Here is a 15,238-nt window from a genome sequence, read left to right on the forward strand (position 1 = left end):
TACTTCCTATTAAAACGCTTTCCGGATGACAGGAGAACATTTCAGCTCCATCATTCAACAGAACTTACACAGCCGTCATTATGTAAAAAGACTTAAGTGAAACTCTACAGGAGCCAGAAGCAGCTGTCGACCTCAACAATGGAACTCATTGTGAACTATACAGCGGAAAAGGTCTCTGCAGCCCATTATAGATGGACCGGCTCTCCAGCTCCAAAACAATTTAAGTATCATTTGGGGAGGTGAAACTGGAGGAGGTCTAATGTACTTGTTCTCCCCGATGCAATGGATTAGAGTTGCTCGCTCTTATCACAAGTAAACAGACCTGGCGTGCCTTGCTGTTCTGCAGAATGGCTGGTTAAAGGTTAACTACAAAGCCAAGGCAAAGCCTGGAGACTAAACACTCGGGGGACTTCCTCATTCCTCTGGTCTGGGTCATGATAATATCATACCTCATAGGGTTGTGTGGAGAGGGACGGGCCAAGGCTGTTCTATCTATGGAAGTTAGTTTGTAATCACTGCAGCAGGAGAGGAACACAGAGAGTAATCTCAACATCTTCATTATTCATAGGAAAAAGTGAACAATAGCCTTGTGTACCGAGTAGCGCCGCAGCTCGGCTCTGTGTACAGTATATGTGCATTAGTGTGTGCAGACGAGGTTTCCGTGGCTGCACGCACCAGCAAACGGTAAATGTATTTGTAGTCCATGTGATGTTGTGAGAAGAATTGTGCCAAGGAGTGTGTGGGCGGCTATGTGCCGGGTCATGAGCCAGGTGTACGGCAGCAGACAGCTACAGGGTCACGAGAGAAGGTGGGAGAGACGGGGCTAACTGTCTGTCTGTCCCGGAGAGGCCTCGCCTTGAACACGTTTCCCTTGCTAACCGCGAACCTGTTTAGTGGAGCACCACCAGACGTGAGGAGGGAGGGAGGGAGAGACAGACCAATAATCGTGGATACAGGCCATTCCAGGCAAGCTTCCACAAGTCTGCATCGCTGAGGATTGGGCGGCGGATGGAGAGAGGGCGAGACGTGTTGGACAAGTAGGTGTGAAGACAGGGCAGGGCGAGAGGAAGTCAGTGGGAGAAAGAGATGAAGAGACTGACTCACATCAACACTAACAACATAAGCATAAGAAGAATACATTCCCAAAGACCAATCTGACTTTAACACTCACATCAGTTTACTCAAATGATCATATCGAGACACACACGGTGCATTGTGGCCAAGCATAAACATACGGAGATATTATTTATCGCTCTAGTTATAATATCAAGCTAAGCGAAGACGGCGTCTCCGTGTCTAGAAGCAGGCACAGAAAGAGCAGCGAGAGGAAATGGAAAGCACTGGAGACATTAAAGATCCCATCATTCATCTCTGCAAAGCAGCTCACTGTCCAGAGACACATATCATGCAGACGGGGCGGTGACGTCGGCCGGTCCGCGTGTTTGTTTAGTGTACAACGTACAGAGATAAAGGGACAGACCTGGAGGACTGATGCTCCAGAGCCTCTCGTGTTGATGCCGCGCTCCGGCCTTTAGGGCAGGACAGAGCCAATAAGGGATTCAATTATTGACAACGCACAACACACTGCCCCGTCACGAGCATATGCTCCTCTCTCATCCTCTCCCAGGCAGAGCTGAGGAGACCCACAAGAGTGTCGCTGAACGTCTGCCTGCTTCAAGCATCCGTCATTCACAACGGCGAGCGAGGTGGAAGACGATACATACACGACGCGCATCGCACATTTCAAAGCGTTAAATTGTTTACCAGCCCTCAGAAATTAAGATATCTTTATGTAAGGCCCCTCTTCTTTTCATGCTCGGAATTATGTTTCAGATTGATCATTTCGACTAATGAGTGTGTGTGTGTGTGTGTGTGTGTGTGTGTGTGTGTGTGTGTGTGTGTGTGTGTGTGTAGAATATCCTCTAAACGTTTGAATCCTGTGTATTTGAACGTATTGGTGGATTCAAATCAAGAACATCTGATGCCAGTTCAAACCTCCTCCTCCATAATAACACATGAATTAAACAAACAGGAAGTAGTATTAACTATTAATGTAGAAACACATCAATCGTGAACGCTATGGATTAAAACTACATATTGTTGTTGTCCTCTGAAAACCACGCATCTCCAAAATGTCGACATTTCAAAGACAAACATCCCTTTTGTGACGACTGTATGCATTTATCAGATCATTTAAATGTGTTATATGGTTACGTTGGATCGACGTGGCTTTCTGGACAACACATCTGAAGATGGTGACTTGCAGAATGTAGATAACTGTGTAGAGACAACACACACACACGCTAGTCTTGAGCTTTGATGTTGTTGATTAAGTGTTAAACTGTGACTGCTGCCCCCCCCCCCCCCCCCTCTGTAAACTGCTAATGGTTCAGACCTACTGACCCCCAGTGGCGTGGCCCATGGGTGCGGCACTGACCCACTCCTCCCTTCCCGTACATGTGTCTGATCAAATGCCCCGCTCCACTTCACTAGCTCTCAGTAAATCAATGGACATCACAGAGATGATCTCGGACAGAGTAATTACACAGAACACTCGCAGAAAAGACGCACAAATATGGGAAGGACGTGGCGGACGAAGATACCGTCCAGAGCTAAGCATTGACTCTTTATATGTGATTCATTTCATTTCATAAGTTCAGCCCAAGAGCAGGAAATCAAGAGCAACATCCTGGAAGGTGGATGAACATTGCATAAGAGGTTTAGTCAGAATGAACCAGCACACAGCATTGGAACATTAACAATAGCAGACTCTTGTGCCTCGTCTTCTGATCTGCATCCCGCTTGTCTCACGTGCTCTCTAATCATCTCCCGTCTTTGTCTGTTGTTAGGCTGTGAAAATGACTAACAGCTCAGTGTTCAGGCTGACCTGAAGTACGAATGGATCGTACCAAAAACACACGCTGAAAACACATGTGTATCTGCAAACAGTATGTGTGCACTTCTATTAAATCTGTGCAGAAGCATTTGCATCATGCACGCAAACAGACATAGTGGTGGTGGGGGGGGGTAGGAATCACACTGTTCCTGCATACAAATACAGACAGACACAAAAAGCTTGTAGCATAATATGTCGGAGTCAAGCTCGCTTTTGTTCTGGAGGGTTCAGCAGCAGGCTGCAATCAAGAGGACCACCAGCTGAGCTCTCACACTCAAACATATCTGCATACTGCAGTAAACAAGCCACACAGCCATCAAACTGTCATTTACACGTTTACTAAACACAAGATGGCTTTCTCCCGTGAAGCGAGGAAAGTAAATGTTTGGATGAAGGCTGTTCTCCAGCAGAAGCTGTTTCACTGAACTCTGCCTCCATAATGTGGCAGGGAGGTCGGGCTGTGTCGAGCGGCGACTGACGGGTCTGTGTTGTATCCGTCGCCTTAATGAGACGCGTTCAAATGCAATAACTCAACTAACCGGAATAACTTAATTACACTTGATGTGTGGTTGCTGACTAATCCCATGCGTGTAAGTAGTGTGTGTGTGTGTAGTATGTTTTGCGGCCAACAGTAAAACGTGTGTGTGGTGCGTTAACTGGACTACGGATGCACGAAAATCAAAATCAAATCACTGTCAGGAAATACATTTATATAATCTCAACGCTAAATGTAAATACATGGAGGACAGCTCACAGGATAACTCGCACTGACTGAATATAAACTCCCCGAGGCCTGGACGAGAAGACGAGTACAGAGATTAGCCTTTCTCCCCCCCATCTTGTCATCTCTTGTGAAGGAAATGCATATACAATAAGAAAAATGAGCTGTTGCTCTCCGAGACTCGAACTCTCTATCCGTGGGACACTCGGCTCGCTTCCTTTAAACTGCTAATTGCCTCCAACATACGAAGCCAAACTCAGCCGGCTGACCTCACAGCGTGGCCCAGTCATCTGATGTGTGTTAGCTGGCTGCCCTCCGTCACACAGGCCAGCGTTGTGTGATGTTGCTACATTTAGGACACAATCAAGTCCTCTCTTCTTCATCATCTCTGGTGTCGTACACATCAAACATCACGCTTCACAAATGCATCGCTCGGAATGAAAGCGAGAATGGGAGTTCAAAGCAATTACATAATAATGGCTAACCTGAATGTATGCAGGATGTAGTAGTGTGTGTGTGTGTGTGTGTGTGTGTGTGTGTGTGTGTGTGTGTGTGTGTGTGTGTGTGTGCGTGTGCGTGTGCGTGTGCGTGCTCAGAAGAGCAGCCCTCTTTTGCATCATCACTGATAGAGAGAAGCAAAGAAAGAGGAGGACAGCACAGCTGGACGGCTCAGAGGCAGAGGAGCGTAAACGGTCTGAATGAAGCATCCTCTCGTCTGTCCGTGGCCACACATTCGCGTAGGAAATATAATCTCCCGCCGCATGAACCCGAGCAAAACCGACGCACAAAGGACGGCGAGTGACATGTGAAAAGCAGGAGTAACACTCACCAGGCATTGTCAGAATTCCACAGAACAATCAGAGGCAGGCGGAGAGAGAAGCCGAGGCTGAGCCAGAACAAGAGAGGAGGGGGAAAAAAGAAAAAGCAGCGAGGCAGGGATGGATGAGGGCAGAGGCGATTTCAAAGCTCCATCCCCCCCCCCTGCTGCCGATGCAGACCGCTGCAGACCGCTGCTCGCCTCTTTGCTTCCTCGCTTGCGGTTCTCGTCCTCCTTCTCTCCCTGACTCCTTTTCCCTTTCCTCCTGCTGCTGCTTTAAGACAAGGGGTGGAGAATAAGCGCTACAATGCTCGCCCTCTCTCGCTGCTCCCTCTCCTCCTTTCCTTCTCCCACCCTCCCTTGCTCACCCTGTACAGAGCATGCCCTACTTCCTGTGTCTGTGAAATGGGACACACTCTCTTCTCTCGGCTTTCTTTCATTCGGCATGTACACCGACACACGGGTCTTGGGATGATGAAGACTGGTCCCCTTTTCTCCTCCTGCTGTCTCTCCCCCTCTCACTAACTCCAGCTAAACCCACTCTCAGTGATTGACTACAGCTCCCATTTCGGTTTGCTTGCGCAGGGAGGAGCCTGCATATAGTGTGCAGGGAGGTGAAGGGGGTGGTGGATCACATGTGTGTGTGTGTGTGTGTGGCGCAGCCTAGCTTGGCCCTGCCCCCCTTGTGTGTCTCTCCAGTGGGAGTGTGTGTGCTCTTTGTCCTGTCAACTCTAGTGCGAGATATTCTGTTTTCCCTGTCAGCCACTACCGCCTCCGCTTGGGACTGAGGGAGTGTTGCATGTACCGGCAACCTGCCCTGAGCATGGACCCGGTTCAGCTGGGAGACTAGGACTCATGCTGGGGCTCAGACAGAAGAAAAAAAACACAGTACATGAGAGGCTGGAGCTCAGCGTTGGCCAAGTGACTTGGCTAATGGGGCCGGCCAAAGGGTTGGTAGTAGGGAGACTGGAATGTGGGTGGGAGGGTTTTTGCCATGCTCAATTTGAGCTGGGATTGGTAGACTGGCAGAGAAGATAGGGGTGAGTTTGAGGCTATTTCTAGAGCTTACACACTAATAGAGCTGGCATGAGGGGATTAAGAGCTGCGGCAGGACACACACATAAGGCAGGGCAGCTGTGTGGAGAGCTCGTTCAGAAGAGCCACGGTGGCCACTAATCTGCACTCCCTGCACGTCTGCAATGATGTCATCAAACATGACATCACCCTTACCCCCTTGTTCTCCTGGACACATGACACACACACACACTAGTGCACGCTTAAACCAAATGACCACACAGTAGGGTGTGGAGGAGGGTGCACATACTGAGCTCTGAGTCACATTGTTGGTTTGAACAGAACAAATCATGGAAGGTATCTCAGTAGCTTCCTCCTGAAGGAGAGATAATGCTGTGGATTATAGATTAATGACTTGAGAGCAATGTTTGCTGCAATCCAGTGCAATTGCTCCGCAATGTCGGGATGATTAACCTCTTTGGTAAATGTTGGTTTCTTTGGTTGGTTTACTCCTTATATAAATATTGATTTAGTCAGTGGGGCGCGCTCAGACTGAATGTGGCTAAAAACATTTGGCAACAAAGGCTGTGCTGCTGTTAGGCCACATGTGCAAGGCTCTCTATTCGATACATATCACAGCAATAGTATTTTATTAACAAAGCATAATAAATGGCATATAGATGTGTGCAAAGAAGTTAAAGCTGAAACAATTCGGGATAAAATAATAGAGATATAGAATATTGAGCCAAAATCAGTAAAAACGGGAGATTTCAGCGAAGTGCATCTCTGCCTCTTCTGTCTCTCCAACTATTCAATTACCTCATAAAGAGTCACAATGTCCGAGGCTCGACGCAGACACGACAGTCCTTAACGAGGCCGTGTCTGGAGGAGGGACACTGACTGGTGAAGCACGCCGAGAGCCCATCGAGCTTCATCAAAGTCTAAAGTGCTCCGTCACACCGAGGTTTCTCTGCACACTTTGTAACCTATCAACAAGAATACGCTGAACATTAATAAAGTTAAAACACACACAAGTGTTGCATCATTGCTTACACACAGGCGTCAATGATAGAACAGAGACGGGCTTGTATGAGGTAATGTAGTCCGTGGCATGTATACTGCTCTCTGCAAACAATCCCACAATGCAATGCACCACATTATATAGGTGCAACATTACCATAAGTGGAACAAAATATAACACGCGATACATGTTTTGAGATGTGAATCAGTCCACGCAAAGTCCAAAACTCAACCAAAATGTGGGTCAGCGATGCTGATCAGTCTGCAGAAACCTGGAAGAGGTTGCCGTTTGCAAACGATTTAAACTGGACAGGCAGACGGTCACTTAACACAGCAAACATCTTCAGTAAGCTAGGTCGCGGTGCAAACCTCAGCGTACTCTCGCACCACATCTCATGAGAGTACAACACCTGCCTGCCTAAGTCTCAGCTCACATTTCCTGGAGATTCGTTTTGGGCCACGTGGATATTGCCACGGTTCATTAGCACCAGTTAATTACAACGATGGGGAAACTGAAGCGTTTCTTACACGTCTCCCGCCGGTTAGTCCGCTCGGATAAAGTGCAGTGAGAGTCACAGCACAGTACGTCAGACGCAAACAGGCCTGAAGTTTGCAATATAGGAGCTTTTACTAAACGATTGCACACCACGAGAAGACAGGGTCGCCTATATACGGATCCTCAACCCAAACAAATACAGTTGAAACCGCTGGTGTCACACGTTAACCGTACATGTTACCTGCAGTTTTCATGGAGACGATGACCCTTCAAGACGGCGACAATATCTGTACATGATGAATAACTGAAGAGCCCGAAGAGAAGATTAAAGAGAGGAGTGTTTGCATGCGTACCGAGCAGTCCTTTAAAGGGATGCGCGAGGAGCTGCTTTGATGGGGCGCTCTGTATTCCTGTCACGCTCAAGGCGCTATCCATTACAACTCATTACCCAGGGAGAGAATGGAAGAGCGGAGACCCTTGGCCAGGGCTCGATCGGGCTCACAGAAGGCCCAGCAGTGTTAAACATCAACCGAGCCACCGAAACCTAGCGGCCGGGCAGGTGTCAACGCCACGAGGGCGGCCGGGAAGAATCTGCTACAAATGATGGGAGATGGTGAAGTGATCAGAGAAGCAATACACAGCACGGCTTCCCTGGAATACGCTGGACCTAATTTAGTACAATGTAAATGTCACAGCGTCACCAGAGGGACGAGGGACGCACACTTTCCTTAAAGAAAGTAATTAACAAGCAAAAGGCTCTCCATCAGAGCCACATGCATTTAGACGACTGATCACTTCGTTGATCGTCAGAACAATGCAAAGAATTACAGAGAATTATGTTTTCAGCTTTTCTCCATTTATATCATCATAAAATGTTTTGGCAAAACAAGACATTTAAAATAAATGTTTCTGCTATTGTACAGATCAGGGGTGTCAAACTCATGTTAGTTCAGGGGCCACATGCAGCACAATGTGATCTCAGGTGGGCCGGACCAGTAACATCACAGCATAATAACCTGTAAATAAATAACTCCACATGTTCCCTTCGTTTTAGTGCAAAAAAGTACAAATACATTCTGGAAATGTTCAAAACATTATGAACAACCTGACATTTCTTAAGAAACAAAGGAGCAATTTCAACAGTAGTATCAGTTTATCATTTACACATGTGTGTTACAACTCACAGATCACAGTGTGTATCTACAAAGGCACAACACATTTTCATCACATGTATCTGGAACAGTATTTTACTTTATGATCAAAACAACTCATCTTTACACTTTGCAAAGTCATCCCGCGGGACCGGATTGGACCCTCTGGCGGGCCGGTTTTCGCCCCCGGGCCCCATGTTTAACACCCTCTGATATAGACCAAACTATTAAATCAATTAGAAAATAATTGGCAGATTAATCAATAATGAAAAGTGAGTTGCAGCCGTGCACGTGGCATCACACTGCTGTCAGCTGTGTGTGAAAAGATCTGTGGATGTTTTTGAAGGAGACGATTTGTGCATCCATTTGTTCAGTTTACTAAAGAAGACTTGCAGTACACTCACCTCCTGGCCTCTCAGCTGTGTGTCAACCTTTTCTTATCTCTTTAATAGAATGAAAACACATTTTCTGGATTGTGGAAACGCTTGTATGGACATGTTCATGTGAAAACATTGATCAAGAAAACGGATTTCACTTCCTGTTTTCTTGTTTTGTTTAAACGCTCACAAACGGCTCTCTCCCGAATGTTTGAGAAGCAACAGTTAAAGTCGGTGCCGACGTCCTTTGTAACATAAATCAATCTCATTTAGGAGAGTTTATCTTAATTAATGTACTTAAGCTACTTTGGGAAACAGACAGTCTGTAACCGTAGACGTCAGTATATACAACTTGTGCTGTTTGACTCACAGAAACACACACACACACACACACACACGGTGCTAGAACTTCAAAACAGAATATCTGTCCTTGAAGCAAATGAAGAGCCCTCTGTTTATGAAAGCAGAACAAATTAACCTTTTCAAAACACCCACCTCTGCCTGAGCAGCTGAACAACACAGCATTACGCTTGATTTAATAAAGTCCTCATCATGAGCTCGACTAAAGAGGAATAACACCGCGAAGCCTTTCAACCAAACCAATTAGACTCATTAAGTTTTTAGATGCTATTGCGATCCTAGTCCGCTCAACGACGCACAGTGGGTAGGTGAAACCTGCTCAGCGCAACACATTATTACCCAGAGAGCTCCGTTTCATCTACGGCAAATCATGCTGATGCATCGCAAATGAGACGGCGAGAGGGGAAGGATGCCAGAGACGGAGACGGAGAGAGATGCAGCCTCCCTAATTATACTGCTGCAATGAACAAAATGAAAGCGCTGCTATTGTTTTTCTTCTGATTGGCAACAAAGATGTAACTGGGCATTTTGATTGTTGTCGCCACGGAGTGCATTACTTCTGCAGACAGGCTCCAGTGTGTGTGTGTGTGTGTGTGTGTGTGTGTGTGTAATTCAAAAAGAAATACTGAATCAACATTTAAAAAGATCATGCAGTGACTGAATCACATGAATTGGATGATGCCATAATGAAGTGATCAATTCTCTGTCTCTGAATAGAGAGTGTGTATGTGTGTGTGTGTGTGTGTGTGTGTGTGTGTGTGTGTGTGTGTGTGTGTGTGTGTGTGTGTGTGTGTGTGTGTATGTGCTGCAGAGGGTAAAGTACCGCCTGTGATCAACAAGCATGTGACCTTCAGGATCAGGGAAGTGGGATTGATGGAGGATGAAGAGATTGTAAAGAAGTCCTTTTTGCACACAGACGAGTAGAGACAACAGGGCAGGGAGTTAGCAAATTATGACAAATATGAACAAGAGGAGACGCGAGGAGGGGGATGTTGGTGCAGTGGCGCGAAATGAAGAAGAGAGGGCAGCGGGAGGAGAGAAGGGGGTCTGGGGACAAGTCTGTGGATTGGGTTTAATGTAGCAGAAAGCCACCAGTGAGCTGCAGCTTCCGAACAACAGCTCCCAACATAGCGATTAGAATAAACGGAGGAAACAAGACGGGAGCAAAGCGACAAATGATAGCAAAGTAAAAAAGAAATGAAAGCACGTGAGCAAGAGGAGGAAGTCAAATAGAGAAAGACGCAGGGGCCGATAGCATTAAGGGTTAATAAGCATCGGGATGCTGGCAGAGCAAAAAGTGAATGTCAATACGTAAGTGAGAGAGAGGAAGAAGGGAGCAGAAAGGAAAGGTGGATATTACAGTGCAACCACCTGGGGAATGTTTACAGAATTTAATAACTCTAAATGGCATCACTTTATTGGATTATTGGATGGATGTGTCTCTCACTCCCTCACCGTGCTGTTCTCACACACACACACACACTCCGACACCTCCTCCTGGAACAATTGCCATGGCACCCATTGGTGCAGCTTTATGAAGGATGACTGGGGGGTTTGCATCGAGGGCTCTTCAATTGTGTTACAGGCAGCCATTCGGAGCTACGGGGTAAAAGCTGATATACCACCGCTTCACTTCCTTATATGGTCACTGCAAGCAAGACACATTAAGCAAAGACCTAACCCCGATAATGAGTTTAAGTACCAATATATTCTTCTCATCTGCGGTAATTTGGACTCCTGACCTCGGTAATTTAAAATCCTGTTTTAAGATAATGCGAATTGAGATTTCACGGACACGACACACATTCTGACAGGTCTTGAGTAGCTACCTTCCCTGTGCGTTGTGGTTGTTATTGTGTCTTTGTCTCAGATATATACAGTATACTATATATATTTTATTGTACCCATCCATTTTCTAGACTGCTTTACTGCTTCGGCAGCCTCCCCCAGCGTGCGGCTGTAAGATCACCCAGCATGCAGTATCTCTGCAACGCAAACATAATTAAAGCATACGCTGAGCACATTGTCTGAGATAAGTGGGACAGAAACAGGAAGAGAAATACGGATGTTAGGGATCGGCTCAGCCATTTCATCCATCTGCTTAAATGATACATCTGTGAGTGACGGCGTTACAGAAGCAGCTCCTTCTGTAGAAACACTCGAGTCATTGCTGCACACGATCCCAATCAGTTAGCTTCTTCCAGACGCACAGACAAGTCTTCACATTACACAGTAGAGGCTGGATAGACAGGACGACGACCTCACCAGCAATGATATCATAAACGCACTCAGGGAAGCTGTAGAGACACGACAGCAGGACACTCAACTTACAGGTGGACCGCCGAACAGTGACTGATTCACCAAAGAGATGGCATGATGGAAGATGCTTAATGTTGTATAAACACACAAGTATTTACACCTAAAGTGCAGCTGCAGCTGTTAGATGCAGTAACATATTGTATTTATCACATCGGCCTCGTGTCAGTCCACCTGCAAAGTTAACGTACATAATAAAGGTCATTATAAAGGTCATAAATAAGTCGGCTCATTTGAGAATAAAGAACTTCAAAGAGATGAGTTATGGGCCTTTTCATGTTTATTCTTTGTTTATTTCCTGGCCTCATGTCAAGCTGAGTATCGCTCCACCACAGGATGCAAAATGTGTGTGTGTGTGTGCACGCCGGCGTGTACTTATAGAGGAGCTGAGATTCTGTAGATGTAGCAGAATGTTATGAGCTCAGCATCGTCAGTTAAGAACACACACACACAGAGAGACACACACACACACAGAGAGACACACACACACACACACACAGACACACACACACACACACACACACACACACACACACACACACACACACACACTTCCTTCTTAAATACTCAATAGGTTAAACTCTATATTAACGACCCTGAATGACCAGCGACATCTGTTATGATGCAACAGGGAGGAAAGCAGCCGAGAGACAGACATGGACAGGACGAAAGGAATTAGAGACCTGGAGAGTATTTATTTTATTATATATATATATTATTATTTATTAGATAAGGCTGGATGATAATCAAACACAGCCGTTCTGTATCCTTGAGGTCTTACAGGTGTTATATCTGAGGTTATGTTTCACCTGCGTCCTCGTGTGCGATGCAAAACATGGACCCACCCAGAGGAACGCTACTCGCTTTCAAAAACTCAAGTGTTTAAATACACGTACCGCCTTAAAACTATGTCCTCTCTTCAAAATATGTAGACAGGCAAAGACAAATACTACCCTGCTGCACCTGATTCATTAATAATAAAACAATTCAACATTCACTGTGAAAAAATAAGAAATAAAGTGCGATGTGAGGAGATCATGCGTCACTCAGTCCAACCACGGCTCTCTGCTGCAGCCACTCTGACATGCATCAGTGTGCACAGAGGTCTGAGTGGATCAGATGAGGGCGCAGCAGCGACTGAGGGTCAGATACAACAAGAGACATACAGGGGGAGGGTAACTCCAGGTCAGGGCACAACACAACACCAGATGGTTTATATACAGTATATATAGTAAATAAATACACCACAGATTCAAAATAACTTATTTGCTTCCCTTAAAGTTGTTCCTCATTCCTGTAGCTCCCTCTGTTGTGTCAGTGCAGTTACAGTAATAGAGAAGCCGCAACAATTATTTAATTATGTGTTTCCAGCCGCCTGTTTTTATGCACAGATTCAATTGTATGCATACAAAAAGAGTGGAAATGCAGAAATGGTGTAATTATCTTCTTCGATGGTATAATTGTTGGCGCCACCTCCTTACGATGAACAACTCCTAATAATCGCATAATGGCCGTCGACTTTCTTTCCCAGATATTCGGTTGAATTATGATGCATTTGGATGGAAGCCTGTGTGTCCAGGTGTCCTGTTATTTCTCCCAAATAAACACGTCGGCTGCTTCAGTGAGACTGTGCAGCCTCTCACCGTCTGCAGATGAAATCCTACTTCTGAAGACCCTGCAAAAAACAACCTGACTATATTCTGAAGAGTGTAATAAAGTATAAATAGATGTAATTCCTTGAGGCAAAATAAAGCAGTAATTTGCTTGTGTGTGTGTGTACAGTGTGTGTGTGCGCCCACACATTGCTGTGCTTCTGCTTTGCCAATGATAGGAGTGTTCGCTGAGTGCCCAGCCTCTGATTACCACGGATGAATATTTCATTTTAGAAGACCAGCTGCTCCTCATCTGCAGGTCTCTCTCCTGAGGCCACCTCAGGCTGCAAAGCCTAACAATGTCATCACAGCACTGGAAGTGTGTGTGTGTGTGTGTCCGTATGTTGATACATGCATATACACGGTGGTGAAATGTAATAAGAGAATACAAGAGAGTACGTTAAGGAGACAAAATGATGTAAATGGCTGTAATGTGATGAAATAATGTACATTCGTAGCACAATGATTGAGAAGTAAAGTGAATAATAAGTGTTCCCTGCATACATTACACACACACATGCAGAGCTGCACATCAGTGAGTTTTCAGGGTGTAGGATTCCCTCCCTCCTCCCTCTCATCATCTCCCTCCCCTCTCCTGCACAGTTCCCAGGCCTGTCCTCTCCTGCACCGCTCTGTGCTCTGATGGGAGGCTGACAGGGAGTGTCACTGACTCCTCTCACAGCACATTACTCTCTCATTCTGCCACTTTTCATGCTTTCTCCCTCTTTTTCACACACACACACACACACACACACACACACACACACACACACACACACACACACACACACACACGTGCTACTATATTCATCCCTTGCCGTGCCCATATACCGTCCTCGAAGATGGAAATACCAGAGGGGCGAGTCTCTCTCTGCTACATGTATAAGGAGATGTATCATTACATGGGAGTCAATGTGTGCATTTGCAAGTGAGGTGTATGAGGTATGCGTTCCAGGTGAGATAAGACGGCGCCCGAATATTGCAATTTCCTGTGCAATATATGCTTTCTTCCTCGTGCTTGATCAGAGGGAAACACATAAGTGCTGATACTAGAAAAGGAGTTCAATAAAGATGAAATTGGAGACCGATGACTCTGAAATGGATTGATGGGAGCGAGGTTAGAGAAACGGACGCATTAGAGAAGCGGGAATGGAGAAAGAGGAAAGACGGCGAGATAAAGAAGAGGACGTGCGAGCTCATTTTGGTCCGAGTGCACCAGACAACCGGTTCACTATGTTCCACGCGGAACAATCGCTCGCGTTCCCTCATGAGAGTTTGACAGTGACGTTAATGCCTCATTAAAATCACGGAGAGAGGCGGCGACTCGGCTCCGACTTCTGAAACTGAACGCTGTAGAACATCTTTTCAAAAGCAGCACCTCCGTTAATTAATCTCCACAGATGGACACCTTGGCTGGTTTCCAGACGCAGCAGAGAGAGAGAGAGGTGATGGGAAATAGAGCCGCTACTTGGGCGATGCATGGAAACGCCATCAAAAAAAGAAATGCAGGTCAACGTGTCTCGCTCTGGAGTCCTGATGGACGTCGTTACGCGAGGGGCTGAACTCCTGAGGAAATCAGGAGAAGGTATCAGAAACGGGCAACTATCAGAGACTGAAGCGCCGTGCGAGCGCTGTTCATGCGCGAGGGTTTTTTAATGCATGTGTTTCGGGGAGTAGTGAGCAAACGACTGGAATTACACTGCACGAGTTGTGCGATAGCTTTGCTGTCGTTAAACGCGGCGGCCTCCGCTCACTTCAATCCATCAAGACCTTTCTCTGTTCTACTGCGGAGGCGTGCGACAACAGTCCACATCACCTTCTATCTGAGGTTGTTTTCTCTGCGATCACTTCTGTCGCCCGCCCCCCAAAACAAATCACATTTCAACCTTTTCTTTCTGCAGAGACTCGAGTCGAACGCCACAACTGCTGAGGCGGTACACGACAGGAGAGTCCTCGTGTGTCACAGTGAGAGCGAGAGACCGAGCGACACGTATTACAAGTGACAGATTGGAGAGTCAGGATTCACTTCTTTTCACTATACACTGACAAAACAAACACGCACGTGTCAACAGTGACCTGAATAACCAGCCATCAGGCAGAGAGAGAGGGGCACCAGGATAGAACAGACATATGAACAAATCCAGCAGACACACACACACACACACACACACACACACACCACCCACCTGTCATTGTCGACGCTCCTAAAGCCTGGAAGGATGTGTCTGAAGCTGGAGTTGCGGTCCAGCTTGGGTTGACTCTTGGTGCGTTTTATCGAACCCTTCAGCCGTCGACTGAGAAAGCCCTGATGGAGAGACGGAGACAGTCGATAAACAAAACGTGCAACTGCTACTCTGTGAGGGGGAAGTCTCAGAGACGCAGCGGGACAGAAAGCGTATTAACGCCGACATTTGTGTA

General features: G+C 46.4%; 1 protein-coding gene across 2 annotated transcripts in view; it reads right to left on the bottom strand.

Annotated features, from left to right (window-relative positions):
• dab2ipb (DAB2 interacting protein b) overlaps positions 1-15,238 on the bottom strand; it is a 133,421-nt gene that overhangs the window by 43,741 nt on the left and 74,442 nt on the right. For both annotated transcript variants that reach the window (XM_029444260.1, XM_029444261.1), the window contains one exon: positions 15,007-15,125. In XM_029444260.1, the coding sequence (XP_029300120.1) occupies positions 15,007-15,125 (119 nt within the window). The remainder of the gene's footprint in view (positions 1-15,006; positions 15,126-15,238) is intronic.

This window comes from Cottoperca gobio, chromosome 12, assembly GCF_900634415.1.
Source record: "Cottoperca gobio chromosome 12, fCotGob3.1, whole genome shotgun sequence".
Classification (NCBI taxonomy): Eukaryota; Metazoa; Chordata; class Actinopteri; order Perciformes; family Bovichtidae; genus Cottoperca; species Cottoperca gobio.